Here is a 15548-nt window from a genome sequence, read left to right as displayed (position 1 = left end):
ATACCTTAAATAGGAAATAGGATAATAAATACCTTAAATAGGAAATAGGATAATAAATACCTTAATAAATAATAGAAATAGGATAGAAAGTTAAAAGTTATAAAGCCCGTTCCCACTTGTCTTGGGTTTCAACCGATTTTTTCCCCCGAACTAGTATTAGGAGGGGTAGGAACCCTGATGTAGGCAATCTAATTTAAATGAGAGTGTTCAGATTACACAAGACACGATTTTTTCACGACCGACAAGTCGGAAGCAGGAACGGGCTCTTAGGTAATACTATAGTAATAAAATCAAAAGGTAAACTCACGTGACTGTACAGATTTGGACAGCTTCATCTTATCCAGGTTGTTACTTTCCCGGTCATTATTTATAGTTATAGAAGTTAAAAGTTATAGAGCCCATTCCCACAACCGATTTTTTCCCCCGAACTAGTAGGAGGGGTAGGAACCCCGATGTAGGCAATCTAATTTAAATGAGAGTGTTCAGATTACACACGACACGATTTTTTTCACGACCGACAAGTCGGAAGTAGGAACGGGCTCTTAGGTAAAACTAGTAATAAAATCAAAAGGTAAACTCACGTGACTGTACAGATTTGGACAGCTTCATCTTATCCAGGTTGTTACTTTCCCGGTCATTATTTATAGTTATAGAAGTTAAAAGTTATAGAGCCCGTTCCCACAACCGATTTTTTCCCCCGAACTAGTAGGAGGGGTAGGAACCCTGATGTAGGCAATCTAATTTAAATGAGAGTGTTCAGATTACACACGACACGACTTTTTCACGACCGACAAGTCGGAAGTAGGAACGGGCTCTTAGGTAAAACTAGTAATAAAATCAAAAGATAAACTCACGTGACTGTACAGATTTGGACAGCTTCATCTTATCCAGGTTGTTACTTTCCCGGTCATTATACACTATTATCCCAGTGGCATTCATAGCGGCAGCATTGTTCACTTTATTCTGGAAGTTGCAGCCACCCCGCTTGACCAGGGCAATCCAGGGCTCGCGCGGAAATTGTCGACCCGCCGACGGCCTCAACGGGAGCTGACAGCCGGACGAGTCACCCGTGACTTCGCTTTTGACGTGGACTAGAATACCAACGGCGTAGCCAACATGCGCTTCGCCGAACTTCCCAATCTCGGACTTGTCCGAGTGTACCCGACCGAATGAGTCGCGGTATGTGATGTTGATGTAGGCAGTGGTGTTGACGGCCTCAACGGGAGCTGACAGCCAGACGAGTCACCCGTGACTTCGCTTTTGACGTGGACTAGAATACCAACGGCGTAGCCGACATGGGCTTCGCCGAACTTCCCAATCTCGGACTTGTCCGAGTGTACCCGACCGAATGAGTCGCGGTATGTGATGTTGATGTAGGCAGTGGTGTCACCCTATTTGGTACAGAATAACTTAAGTAGGTAAGTACTGTAAGTAGGTATAGGAAGATAGGTAAGTAGGAGCCAACCTAGTTAGCTAGGAGGGTAGCGTGTCTACCTTGTAAGCGCTAGGCCGCGGGTTCGATTCCAGCTCGGGGTGGATTTTATCCTGAAGGGATAAGGTTCGATTTCGGAACGGCTGGCTTCGCAGCAGAAATGGAAATTTTCGGAATTTTTCCCGAATCCTGAATGGCCATTGGTGTAACAGAATATCCCTTATCCCTCACGTGATCCATTGTCACCCAGTCAGTCGATTACCACGTTCCTCGTTGTTTAACAATCGTGTAAACAAGATTATGCCGAGAAGTGTGGATGAAACGTGCTCGATTTAAATGGCACATGAGAAACACATTTTCTTTTCAAGGGGGAAGGGGGATGTTTCTGTGAATGAATTATGTCTAAGTATTCTAAAAGAGAGGAGAGGGGGAGAAGAGGGAAGAAGGAGGAGGAATGAGGAGGAGGAAGAAGATAAGGAGGAGAAGGAGAAAGAGGAGGAAACGACCTACCTCGGTGGTGTAGTGGTCAAGGCGCTCGTCTGGTAAACAGGAGGGCGTGGGTCCAATCCCAGCCGAGGTATGGAATTTTATCCTCAATATAATTTGAGAATTTGACCATTTCTATTACACCAATACACCATGTAGGTATACGTCTTACTTTAAGTTAGGTAGAGAGAACTGTAACACCGGAGTCGTACGAGCATATCATCGTCCGGAAATCGAAGACGGAAGGAGGACAGGATAGGGGAAAGCCAGCCGTTCCGAGAACGAACCTTAGACACCTATTAGTTGAGGGTTCTAATCATAAGTATCATTGTACCTATCTATGTATCTCTGTACCTATGTTGTATCTCTATATGACTATATGATATATCTATATCGGTATCAAGTTCAAGTGTACGAAGTAGGTAAGTAGAGGTGAATGCCGATCGATAGCAAACTGTTGTAAGTAAGTAGGTGACTTATGAGCTTATGCATTTTTCTCTTGAATTTTCCGGGTTCATAAGAATTTAGAATGCAATCAGGAGCTATGAATGCTACATATGCAGAACAATTTTCATGTCCATATTTGTTCAACAATTTTTATGTAGGTACACTCCATGTTCAAAAGGTTTTTTTTTTATGTCTTTGAGCAAACTTTCTGCTCAACAGTTTTTTTTTTATGTTTACTTTTTTCCGACTTTGTTTTATGTATGTATTCTACCAACTTTTCCTTAACGAATAAAAAACTGGAAATATTTTGGTTTCATTATGTTTTTTAGTGGCTAACGGACCAGTGGTATGTAATGTAGGTAGGTAGAAAGGTACCCATCCATACCGTAAATTAGATAGTAGTACCAGATACATTAGGTGTAGGTACCAAACAAAACAAACAAGTAGAGGTAGTTCTATGTAAGTAGGTAGGTCAGCTTCGATACCTACTTTTGTCTCTAACAAAAATCTGGTGTGAACATCACACGACTTTCCTTATCCTATTGAAAGATGCTTATTTAGGTGTTCTTCTACCCTAACTTTTACAATATCTTGAACCGTTTAGTCGGTAAAGCTGAAAACCACCAAAAACGGTCGAAAACCGCCAAAAAGCGGTCAAAATACCGCCAACCGCAGCACCTATCTTAACCAAACGTTTTGTGTTGCATCCTTGTCACATTTGTGAACTACATACGAAATTTCAAGTCTCTAGCTTATACCGTTCCAGAGATATATTGTTAAACTACACCGAAAACCGCCAAAAAGCGGCAAAATGCCGCCAACCGCTGCACCGACCTTAACAAAAAGTTTCGTGTCGCATCCTTGGCACACTTGACAGCTACATACCAAATTTTAAATCTCTACCTCTTACCGTTTTCGAGATATTTTGTTTACAGACAGACAGACACACACGGACCAATGGCTGAAACTTTGGATTTAGGCTCTAGGGACCTCAAAACGTGTTGTTGGTGCTTGTGATTAAGTTGTTTTTGATTATGATTAAACTGGGCACTGTTGAAAAAAAAAATCTAAAGGACAAATGACCAATTATACTTCATATCAACTATTATAGTTACTGAACCACTATCAGGTACATTAGGTGTACTTACCAAACAAAACAAACAAGTAGAGGTTGTTCTATGTAAGTAGGTACGTCAGCTTCGATACCTACTTTTGTCTCTAACAAAAATCTGGTGTGAACATCACACGACTTTCAACCACAAATTGACAAAAACATCACAACACAAACGTCCGTTTCCCTTCAAAAGAAACAATCAAGAGATTGCCAATAAGAAAATGAGAAGAACAAAGACAGGAAGGACAAATGACCAATCAAACCAATCAACAATCACAAAATCAACCAATCCAGGATAAGGAAAGTAAAAAAGAATAACTCATACCTATTTACATACCTATATGTAGAAAGAAAAGGGACCGAAAGGCGATTCCAAAACATAACTAGAATGGACGAAACGTCAATTCCAACCACAAATTGACAAAAACACAACACAAATGTCCGTTTCCCTTCAAAAGAAACAATCCGGAGATTGCCAATAAGAAAATGAGAAGAACAAAGACAGGAAGGACAAATGACCAATCAACAATCACAAAATCAACCAATCAAACAATCACAAAATCAACACAAAACGTCACACCGTTTGGCAATCAATCAGGACCTAAAATGGCACAGTTAGTAATGAAACGGAATTAACACATCAAACTATTAAGGATTTCGTAATGCTCGTAAAAAAATCTAATCATATCAACCAATCAAACAATCACAAAATCAACACAAAACGTCACACGGTTTGGCAATCAATCAGGACCTAAATCCCAATCTATCTACTAAGTAGGTACTTCACCTACGTTACAATCATGTTAAAAGTATGCGTAGGTAACTATATTAGGTACTCATTGAAGCAGTGGCGTAGTCTATATGTAGGGCGTGTATGGCGGCCATACAATCAAAATTTCAACACCTGTATAGTCTATTCAGATTCACGGAACTGGGAAGGTAGATAACTACTTATACTTGTCTATGCCAATGTATGAAGAAGCATGTGCATAATCTAATCATAAGTATCATTGTACCTATCTATGTATCTCTGTACCTATGTTGTATCTCTATATGACTATATGATATATCTATTTACAGGGGCGGTTCGTCCATGGTAAGCTAAAGCCGGCCACTCACTATCAGGTAGACCTGACAGGTAAGCCTGAACAAGTCCGCCTCTCAGGTCTACCTGATATCTGAATGGCCGGCATAAGCAAGCTACGTTTTAGGTATATTGGCCCGTTGATGTTCAGTCTATACACGTTTACACGTGTATCCGAAAAGGATCCAAGTAGGTAATAAGCAAAGCTCAGAAAATAAAATTGAACTGTCATGTCAGAACGGCGCTGAATCTGATATTTGTTGCCATTTTTCAACTTGCTTTTGCTGTCAGCGGATCACTTTTTTGTTAATATTATTCGTAAACGCGGATATAAGCAGTTTAAGCAACTTCATGAAATCCGCTTTCATTAGCCGATTCCACGGTCCACGAGGCGCCCCTGACAAATGCTGTATTATCTATCAATGTAGTAATGTACATTATTTGTAATAAGCAGTTTAAGCACCTTCATGAAATCCGCTTTCATTAGCCGATTCCACGGTCCACGAGGCGCCCCTGACAAATGCTGTATTATCTATCAATGTAGTAATGTACTCACTAATGTATATTTATCACGCTGTACCTACTAAAATAATATATGTATCAATGTCCTATGTATCACTGTACCAGTGTACTAATTCTATGTATAAATGTTCTATGTATCACTCTACTAGATGCTGTATATCTAATGCTATATACTGTAGCAATGTACTAATGCTATCTATCACTGTTGAGGGGTTTCGCGACACAATCAGTGGCAAGGAGAACCCCAGGCAATTAATTATATGTATCAATGTCCTATGTATCACTGTACCAGTGTACTAATTCTATGTATAAATGTTCTATGTATCAGTCTACTAGATGCTATATATCTAATGCTATACTGTAGCAATGTACTAATGCTATCTATCACTGTTGAGGGGTTTCGCGACACAATCAGTGGCAAGGAGAACCCCAGGCAATTAATGGTCACATTGCCAGACCGTATGGAACGCGGGTTAATTATCCACGCTTGTCACTGGCAATTTACACACACATGTAGGTATCACACCAGCAAATGTCACCATGCTAGATATAGCTACTAGTCTTAACCCTTTCACCCCGACTTATTTTAGGAAGAGTCTTTCCATTTTCCTGATCAGGCAATATTATTTGGGCTATAAATGAGGACTCTACAAAGTATTATGTCCTTCTAGGACTACTGAACAAAATTTGATCTGGCGACAAAACCAGACAAGTTAGCCAAGTGAATTTTACTGACATCTTAGATCACAAGAGACATTTGAAAAACATTGAGAACGGAATTTTTTCATTTTTTTTCGATAGGTCTGGAAGTTCTGGAACGATATATCCCACTTTTAAAAATAATGATTCTGTGGGACGTATTGTCCCTTTAGGGGTGAAAGGGTTAATATAGCTGCAATTACAAATTGACACGTTTTATGAACCACATGTTATAGAATAGATAATAGAATATACCCTGTTTATACTGCCGAAATGAGACTGAAAAGTCCCTTTACTCCCCCAGTCTAAACAAGGTAAGCTATAGCATTTATTTACATGAGAGTACACAAAAATTTGGTACACAATAAAATACAGGATTGATACATGATGGATTTGGGGACATCCTAGAATATTTTTAGGGCCAAAACATGCTGACCATATTTTGAGGTCCCTCTACATATAAGGTCACAGGTCAGCCACTCACCACTCACTATCAGGTAGACCTCACAGGTGTACCTGATAGTGACTGGCTGGTCTAAGAGTGACCAGGTAGAAAATCGTGTTCGATTTTTCCCGGCCCCTCTCAGGCTGGTTGAGGATGTAAGGAGGCCGGTAGCTTGCCACCGAAAGGAGGGTAAAACCCAGATATGACCCAGGTCGGTAAAAACCTTAGCAGTTATACAGTGACGGTAAACCCATTAAAAAGAATACGAAACCTCAATTAAACCAGAACAGCGCACTTCCCTCAGTTAAAAGAAAATGATGCACCTCAGAATTCCCTCGATTAAAATTTATAAATCTCTCAATTAATCTCAAATGCATCAATCAAAACATGAAAACTTGTCACAAATGCCGTTCTTCGATTAATGCACGTCACTAAAAATCTTAGCAGTTATACAATGACGGTAAACCCACTAAAATAATAATAATAAAAAGACGAAGAAGTAACCTCAATTAAACCAGAACAGCGCACTTCCCTCAATTAAAAGAAAATGATGCACCTCAGAATTCCCTCGATTAAAATTTATAAATCTCTCAATTAATCTCAAATGCATCAATCAAAACATGAAAACTTGTCACAAATGCCGTTCTTCGATTAATGCACGTTACTAAAAATCTTAGCAGTTATACAATGACGGTAAACCCACTAAAATAATAATAATAAAAAGACGAAGAAGACGAAACCTCAATTAAACCAGAACAGCGCACTTCCCTCAATTAAAAGAAAATGATGCACCTCAGAATTCCCTCGATTAAAATTTATAAATCTCTCAATTACTCTCGAATGCATTTAAAATTAATTTCTCAATTAAAAACCAGCGTCACATGTTAATGCGGTTGTGGATGGTCAAGCACAATTGATTCTTACAGGTAATAGGTATCTGGTATCTGTAATAGCTATGTGGTAATTTTAAATTATTCTGCCTATAAAGGTGCTAGGAACCACTATACCTCCACTAAGGTGCGAGAGAGCCACTAAGGTGCCTACAGAACCACACTAGGGCTAGGTTAGAAATCAGGAAATGTGTATGAAATGTTTGAGGTATGAAATACGAAGTGGCATATGTAAAAAAGGTGGTGAATGTATGTAACATGGGAGTTGGTAGGAAGACATGTGGTATGTGGGAGTGTAAAATGCATAATCGAAAGGAAACATTGAGAACGGATTTTTCTCATTTTTTTTCGATAGGTCTGGAACGATATATCCCACTTTTAAAAATAATGATTCTGTGGGACGTATTGTCCCTTTAGGGGTGAAAGGGTTAATATAGCTGCAATAATGCTAACACAATAGCAAAATGTACCTATGTGAGGGGCAAGACTTAATGCTATAGCTGTGAGACAATAGGAATCTACCTACTGAGGGGCACGGGATGTGGAAAGGCGCCTCAGGTGGAACCGGAAGCTTGCCATGCAGAAGATTCTGGGTCCGCTCCCCACCATCGACAAAAAAAGTCGTACTCCTTTGCAAATGCGCAAATATTTCAACGGGTTACCTACTTTCTGGTGTTCTCGTGTTGCCCTAGCACCTACATGGGAAGTATTGTGTCTCTTCTCGCCCATCTGATGAGCGGCATACTACGGGATGGGCATGCTACGACACAGACCACACGAGTCTAATGTAAGAGTTGTTTCACTCAATCCGGAGGTGTTGGATTCAAATCCCCACAGAAATGGAAATTTTCGGAACTTTTCCCGAATGGCCATTGGTGTAACAGAATATCCCATACCCCTCACGTGATTCATTTTCACCCAGTCAGTCGATTACCACGTTCCCTGTTGCTTAACAATCGTGTAAACAAGATTATGCCGAGAAGTGTGGATGAAACGTGCTTGTTTACCTAAATAGCAGGTGAGAAACACATTTTCTTTTCAAGGGGGAAGGGGGATGTTTCTGTGAGTGAATTATGTCTAAGTATTCTAAAAGAGAGGAGAGGACGAGAAGAGGGAAGAAGGAGGAGGAAGAAGATAGGGAGGAGAAGGAGAAAGAGGAAGAAAATAAGAACGTTTTTCTGTCTAATTCAGTGTGTTGAACGGTAGTTATGAAAATGAGGGCGGATTACCCTCCATTTGGCGAAAAGCTATTCAAAATGTTTGAACGATCGTACCTACTATATCTTCACGAGTTTTACCCTTCGTTCTGCAACACGCAACCCGCCTGTTCACCCTAACCTCACCCGGCCTAAGTGGGGCCGGGAAAAGCCGGTAACTATGGCCGATGGCTACCTATTTTATAACTTTATAAGATTACTTTCAAATTCATTCCATTTCTTAATGAATTCTATTTTTACTCTCCCTTAAATTGTAACTAATCCGTACTAACCTGTGACAACTAGACAGAGGTGCACATTGCAGTTGCCAAGCAAGTCGACTTGCACGTGAGAAGTCACGATGTGCAAGTCTCGTGCTTTGCACGCTTGTCATTTTTCCGAACGTGCTCTAAAACGCCGCGGTAGTAAGCTTGCCGAAATCTAAACCGATTTCGAGTTATGATCAATTTTTCGTCGCGAAGGTAGGTACTGTGCAATTGAGATCAAGCTTAAAGAAAGCTCCATGTGATAAAAGTAATGTGAAGGTAGAACAGAGATCTCAGGCTAAAAACACACCATGTGAAAATTGAAAATAGCTTTTTCCTTACGATATGGTCTAAAACGCCGCGGCAGTAAGCAAGTTTGCCGAAATCTAAACCGATCTCGAGTTATGATCAATTTTGCGTCGCGAAGGTAGGTACTGTGCAATTGAGATCAAGCTTAGAGAAAACTCCATGTGATAAAAGTAATGTGAAGGTAGAACAGAGATCTCAGGCTAAAAACACACCATGTGAAAATTGAAAATAGCTTTTTCCTTACGGTGCGCGGTATGACACGTGTTTTGTGGATTTTGAACTGTTTAAAGAAGCGAATGAATGGGTACAACGTGCGATGAACGTGATCCTGAGGTAGAACGCGTGACAGGAAATAGCACGAGGTATTTTTTATTATTCTGTCTAATGTAGTGTGTTGAACGGTAGTTATGAAAATGAGGGCGTATTACCCTCCATTTGGCGAAAAGCTACTCAAAATGTTTGAACGATCGTCGATCGTACTATATCTTCACGCGCGAGTTTTACCCTCCGTTCTGCAACACGCAACCCGCCTGTTCACACTAACCTCACCCGGCCTGAGTGGGGCCGGGAAAAGCCGGTAACTATAGCCGCTGGCGGCTGGCTACCTATTTTATAACTTTATAAGATTATTTTCAAATTAATTCCATTTCTTAATGAATTCTATTTTTACTCTCCATTTAAGTTGTAACTAATCCGTACTAACCTGTGACAACTAGACACAGGTGCACATTGGCCAACTTTGCAGTTGCAAAGCAAGTCGACTTGCACGTGACAAGTGACGATGTGCAAGTCTCGTGCTTTGCACGCTTGTCATTTTTCCGAACGTGAATGCAACAGTAAGTAAAGTACGTACTCTAATGAAATGGGAAGCAGGTAATTTTTCGTTCCATTGACAAATTGACACGTTTTATGAACCACGTGTTATAGAATAGATAATAGAATATACCCTGTTTATACTGCCGAAATGAGACTGAAAAGTCCCTTTACTCCCCCAGTCTAAACAAGGTCTTATGTAGGGTAAGTGTACCATTTATTAGCCCACCTAAAAAACGGTATCATTTATTGGCCCACCTGCCCACATTTATTTTTCTAATTTTTGTTTCTATGACTACAATTTTGGAATACCACTGGTTTGATAGCATTCTTTAAGCCATTTCTTTTGAATCTTTTGATGAAATCGGATCTTGAAAAAGTTCGTCCAGTTCAGACTTGTGGCGTAGACCCACAGGTGGGCCAATAAATGGTATGTTTTTTAGGTGGGCGAATAAATGGTACACTTACCCTATTTGGTACAGAATAACTTAAGTAGGTAAGTACTGTAAGTAGGTATAGGGAGATAGGTAAGTAGGAGCCAACCTAGTTAGCTAGGAGGGTAGCACGTCTACCTTGTAAGCGCTAGGCCGCGGGTTCGATTCCAGCTCAGGGTGGATTTTATCCTGAAGGGATAAGGTTCGATTTCGGAACGGCTAGCTTTCTCCTATCCTATCTTCCTTTTCTCTTCGCTTTCGGGAAGTTTTTGATTTCTCATTGAAAAGTCCTGGGAGGAAAATGTCACAAAAAATGGAGTATAATATTACTGGATCCATTCATTCACTGCAGAATCGCTCTTTCTCCAGAACCCCAACACCTAGAAAGCTGAAATTTGGTAGGAAAATTCTCAGTTCTAGGTGTGCAATGAGAGAGGATTTTGCCGAAATCATGGGATTAGAAGAAGGAGAATGGGAGGACAGAACTATCTGGAGGTGCAAAATCTTCGAGTCAATAGATCGGATATGGTCTAAAACGCCGCGGCAGTAAGTAAGCTTGCCGAAATCTAAACCGATCTCGAGTTATGATCAATTTTGCGTCGCGAAGGTAGGTACTGTGCAATTGAGATCAAGCTTAGAGAAAACTCCATGTGATAAAAGTAATGTGAAGGTAGAACAGAGATCTCAGGCTAAAAACACACCATGTGAAAATTGAAAATAGCTTTTTCCTTACGGTGCGCGGTATGACACGTGTTTTGTGGATTTTGAACTGTTTAAAGAAGCGAATGAATGGGTACAACGTGCGATGAACGTGATCCTGAGGTAGAACGCGTGACAGGAAACAGCACGAGGTATTTTTGCATCAATAATTACCTCAGGTGAGAATTTTCACCGCGTAATGATAGTGGGTTGGGTGGTAGAGAACGCCCATTAGCGGTACCTATTAGCCTCACTTGGTAGTTATCTGGTAAAATTCTAGGTGAGAATTTTCACCGCGTAATGATAGTGGGTTGGGTGATAGAGAACGCCCATTAGCGGTACCTATTAGCCTCACTTGGTAGTTATCTGGTAAAATTCTTGCAAAAATATTTTCATGTTTCCGAATGTTTTTACAAAGGAATATGTTTTACTTTTACTATCCTAATAGGTATCTACTTCATAGGTAGGTATGCGAATTTATGAAGGATCTACGTACAAACTACGCAAAGTTTGCTTTTTAGTCCGTCGATATTTTCATGTTTCCGAATGTTTTTACAAAGGAATATGTTTTACTTTTACTGTCCTAATAGGTATCTACTTCATAGGTAGGTATGCGAATTTATGAAGGATCTACGTACAAACTACGCAAAGTTTGCTTTTTAGTCCGTCCTTCCTTTATTATTACGACAGTAATAAAAAAGGTATAGTGGACGGGCTATTGTATTCGCTTCGGTGTCTGTCAGTCGGTCGGTCTGTCCCCAAACCTGGTCGACCTATATTTCAAATTAAAGGTCTTTTTACCAGAAACACGAAAATGGTGGTGCAAATTTTGTCCAGCGACCTATATATCAAATTAAAGGTCTTTTTACCAGAAACACAAAAATGGTGGTGCAAATTCTGTCCAGAAAACCATAAAGCAAAAAAAAACCTGGTTGTTGGATTTTATTCACATTTTCTCACACAAATGAGCTCTGATCTTGAAATTTGTCGCGACGACCTATGAACTCAAAGCGAGAAAGTTTTTGACTTCAGTCGTTAATTTGAGACCGGTTTTAGCGTCATCCATGTTAAGCTACGCCGAGCAAGGCCAATAAATGGATGGGTGACTTAAACATTACATTGGTAGTTATTAGGAAACATTAAAAGGAATAAAGGAAGAACGGGCTCTAGTCTTGATTTTAAATCATTACATGAAAGATGAAAGTATGTAGGAATATATTATATTATGTAGTAATAGGGAGCGCGCAGCGCGACCGCATTCACAACCGCCAAGCCCCAGGAGCGCGCAGCGCGACCGTAAACAAGGGAGCGCGAAGACCGACCGCATACACAATCGTGCGAAGCCCCAGGAGCGCGCAGCGCGACCTTAAACAAGGGAGCGCGAAGCCCGATTGCATGCACAACCGTGCGAAGCCCCAGGAGCGCGCAGCGCGACCGTAAACAAGGGAGCGCGAAGCGCATGCACAACCGTGCGAAGCCCCGGGAGCGCGCAGCGCGACCTTAAACAAGGGAGCGTTAAACTTAGTCTTCTTTAACCACAATCGAGTAAACTACGGGCTAAAAATTTCCGGAGGGACGGGCCCAGCTTGTTTAATTATTACCTACTACTCGTAAAATTTCGTGGTACTAGTTCATCCCGAGGCATGGCCAAACTTGTGGAAAAGGCATGGCCGAACTTGTAGTTATCAAACTAAAAACATAAACGAAACTCACTACGGGCTAAAAATGATGATGATAATATAAAAAAAAAAACATGCTTGAGGGTAGATAGTGTACCTACCTAATGAACCCATCGCTTTATTGGATCATCAGAAGACTTTAAATACTTTGAGTATACGCTACCTAATCGAGTATAATGAACTAATGACTTTACTTCGGGCTTTAAAGTCTAAATCTAAAGCGTTATCTACAAAGAGAAACATTCACTTTCGTCAAATAAGTTCCACAAATGACAAAGTTCAAATTGTTAGAAGACAAGCTAACAAACTTTCTGCCATAAAAACTAAATAAGGGATAAAGGGGGGAACCTCTTAAAACCAGAAAAATGGCCAAAATTCCGACCATCCTGACAGCGCTAATTTTGGACGAAAGAAGTCCTCAAAACAGATTATTTATTGGTGACTAAAATCCTTAGAACTTAGAATCCTTAGATCAAATCATCGAAATACACCAGGAAGTAAAAGACATTCTTGCCCTACGAATAAGCAAGTAGCAACCTAGAACTTTACCTATACCTCGTACCTTCAGTAGGAAATTAAAATAAATTAAATTAAATAGGTTGGTTTTATGAAAGTGGAACAGTAATAGATACACAATAAAAGTAAAAGTAAACAATAATGAAATTGTAAAAACAACTAAAACACACACAAAATACGATAGATTTGTATACCTTTGACAGGAAACAAAAATTACTTGAAAATACATACACAAAATTTGACAAATTGACACGTTTTATGAACCGCATGTTATAGAATAAAATAGAATAGAATATACCTTGTTTATACTGCCGAAATGAGACTGAAAAGTCCCTTTACTCCCCCAGTCTAAACAAGGTCTTATGTAGGGTAAGTGTACCATTTATTCGCCCACCTAAAAAACGTACCATTTATTGGCCCACCTGCCCACATTTATTTTTCTAATTTTGTGCACCATTTATTAGCCCACCTAAAAAACGGTATCATTTATTGGCCCACCTGCCCACATTTATTTGTCTAATTTTTGTTTTTACTACAATTTTGGAATACCACTGGTTTGATAGCATTCTTTAAGCCATTTCTTTTGAATCTTTTGATGAAATCGGATCTTGAAAAAGTTCGTCCAGTTCAGACTTGTGGCGTAGACCCACAAGTGGGCCAATAAATGGTATATTTTTTAGGTGGGCGAATAAATGGTACACTTACCCTATTTGGTACAGAATAACTTTTAAGTAGGTAAGTACTGTAAGTAGGTATAGGGAGATAGGTAAGTAGGAGCCAACCTAGTTAGCTAGGAGGGTAGCGTGTCTTCCTTGTAAGCGCTAGGCCGCGGGTTCGATTCCAGCTCGGGGTGGATTTTATCCTGAAGGGATAAGGTTCGATTTCGGAACGGCTAGCTTTCTCCTATCCTATCTTCCTTTTCTCTTCGCTTTCGGGACGATAAGACCTTAGCAGTTACAGTTCCCTCTGTCAAACCTCTTTAAAAAAGAGTGATAATGATAAAGGAATGAGGAGCTTGGAAAAAAGATTACAAGAGGGATGTAGAGAGGGTTAGAAAAAGGACAAAATAAACATAAGTGATAAGGAATAAGGAGGATAATATTTATTAAAAAAAAAAAAAAAAACACGTCTGCTAAAACTATCTCAAGATTATTTCACGGAACCGGTTTTAGTTTTACAGATCAGTTTTTTGTTCCGAGTTGTGTAAATTCAGGCTAGTAGGTGGAGTAAACTACACTACACTCTACACTGCACCAAACAGATGGTCCTACTGACATAGATTATGATCGACTTAGGACACTACACCATACACCATATGATCGCTAAACACTACTACATAGGTCTCCGTGTTGGACCGACGGATGGTTGAAAGAACGGAGTGAGGTTTGAGTTTTAACTCAACGATTGAGTAGGTATTAGGTCCTACATAAGTACCTACCTACATATTATTTAGTTTGTACCTACTCACATTTTTACTTTCTATTACTACAGTTATAGCAAAGCTATACTAGTAATGAGAAAGTATTGCAATCGGTCCATTTTTTTTTAAAGAGGTTTGATAGAAGGAACTTTTTTTTAAAGAGGTTTGATAACTGCTGAGGTGTTATCTTCCTGAAAACGCAGAGAGAAGGAAGTCAGGATACGGGAAAGCCAGCCGTTCCGAGACCGAACCTTATCTGTTTAATAGTCAAAAAATTTCCCATCGCTAAGGGCCATTATTGTATGCTATGCCATATGCCTCTACCGACCTACCTACCTAATACCTGGTACAGTAGCACCTCGATTATTTCAACTAATTGGGACCGGGGGTAGTTGAAATGATCGAGGTTGATATAATCACTTTCTATGATCTTTTCCTCTGATAAGATAGGATAATCCTTTGAAAGATAGAAAAAACAATGGATTTTGAAGTTGAAATAATAGAGAGTTGATATAATGGAGGTTGAAATAATCGAAGTTCTACTGTATGCTACCTATGTGTGATATGCCAGCGGCTATACGTAGCTCTAGTGTTGTATGCCAGTTATGCCAGAGTGATATGCCCGGTGGAACCTATACTGTCCAGCTAATCTAATCTACAAGACCGAGGAATTTAATATCAACACTAGCCACTAACTTAGGTACCGTTAAAGTGTAGGTAGTTAGGTACAGTCTGCAAACTTCAAACTTCTGTAAGTAGGTAATAAAATTACAGAATTATAGCAATCTTTCTGTTATTTGCGGAAACACAAAACGGAAATTTCAATGTGAAATTGAATTCACATTATTTCATTCTCAAAGAAAGTAGGTGCATCTTCCTATTCACCTAGGTATATTCTTCTTTTTGTAGTACAAAAAGAAATTTGTAGATACCTTGATTCTAGATTTCATAATAGATCAGTTGCGCTTACTTGTGTGATGTTTCAAAGTCATAGAGCAGGAAAAATGAGGACCAACGGAATTTTTCTTTTTCTGGTACCCACTATTGTATATTTATCACGCTGTACCTACTAAATACATGTATCAATGTCCTATGTA

At 39.7% G+C, this 15548-nt stretch overlaps 1 protein-coding gene across 1 annotated transcript in view; it reads right to left on the bottom strand.

Annotated features, from left to right (window-relative positions):
• The window catches only part of LOC103523594 (protein goliath-like), a 35660-nt gene extending 33988 nt beyond the window's left edge, over positions 1-1672 (bottom strand). The window contains exons 1-3 of the mRNA XM_026833048.1: positions 1664-1672; positions 1280-1391; positions 855-1226 (exon numbers count right to left, since the gene is read on the bottom strand). Of these exons, the coding sequence (XP_026688849.1) occupies positions 855-1226; positions 1280-1391; positions 1664-1672 (493 nt within the window). The remainder of the gene's footprint in view (positions 1-854; positions 1227-1279; positions 1392-1663) is intronic.
• Between the last annotated feature and the right edge of the window lie 13876 nt (positions 1673-15548).

Source organism: Diaphorina citri, unplaced genomic scaffold (genome assembly GCF_000475195.1).
Source record: "Diaphorina citri unplaced genomic scaffold, Diaci psyllid genome assembly version 1.1 scaffold84, whole genome shotgun sequence".
Taxonomy (NCBI): Eukaryota; Metazoa; Arthropoda; class Insecta; order Hemiptera; family Psyllidae; genus Diaphorina; species Diaphorina citri.
The sequence above is the reverse complement of the archived record's forward strand: the minus strand, read 5'-3'. Positions and strand labels throughout refer to the sequence as shown.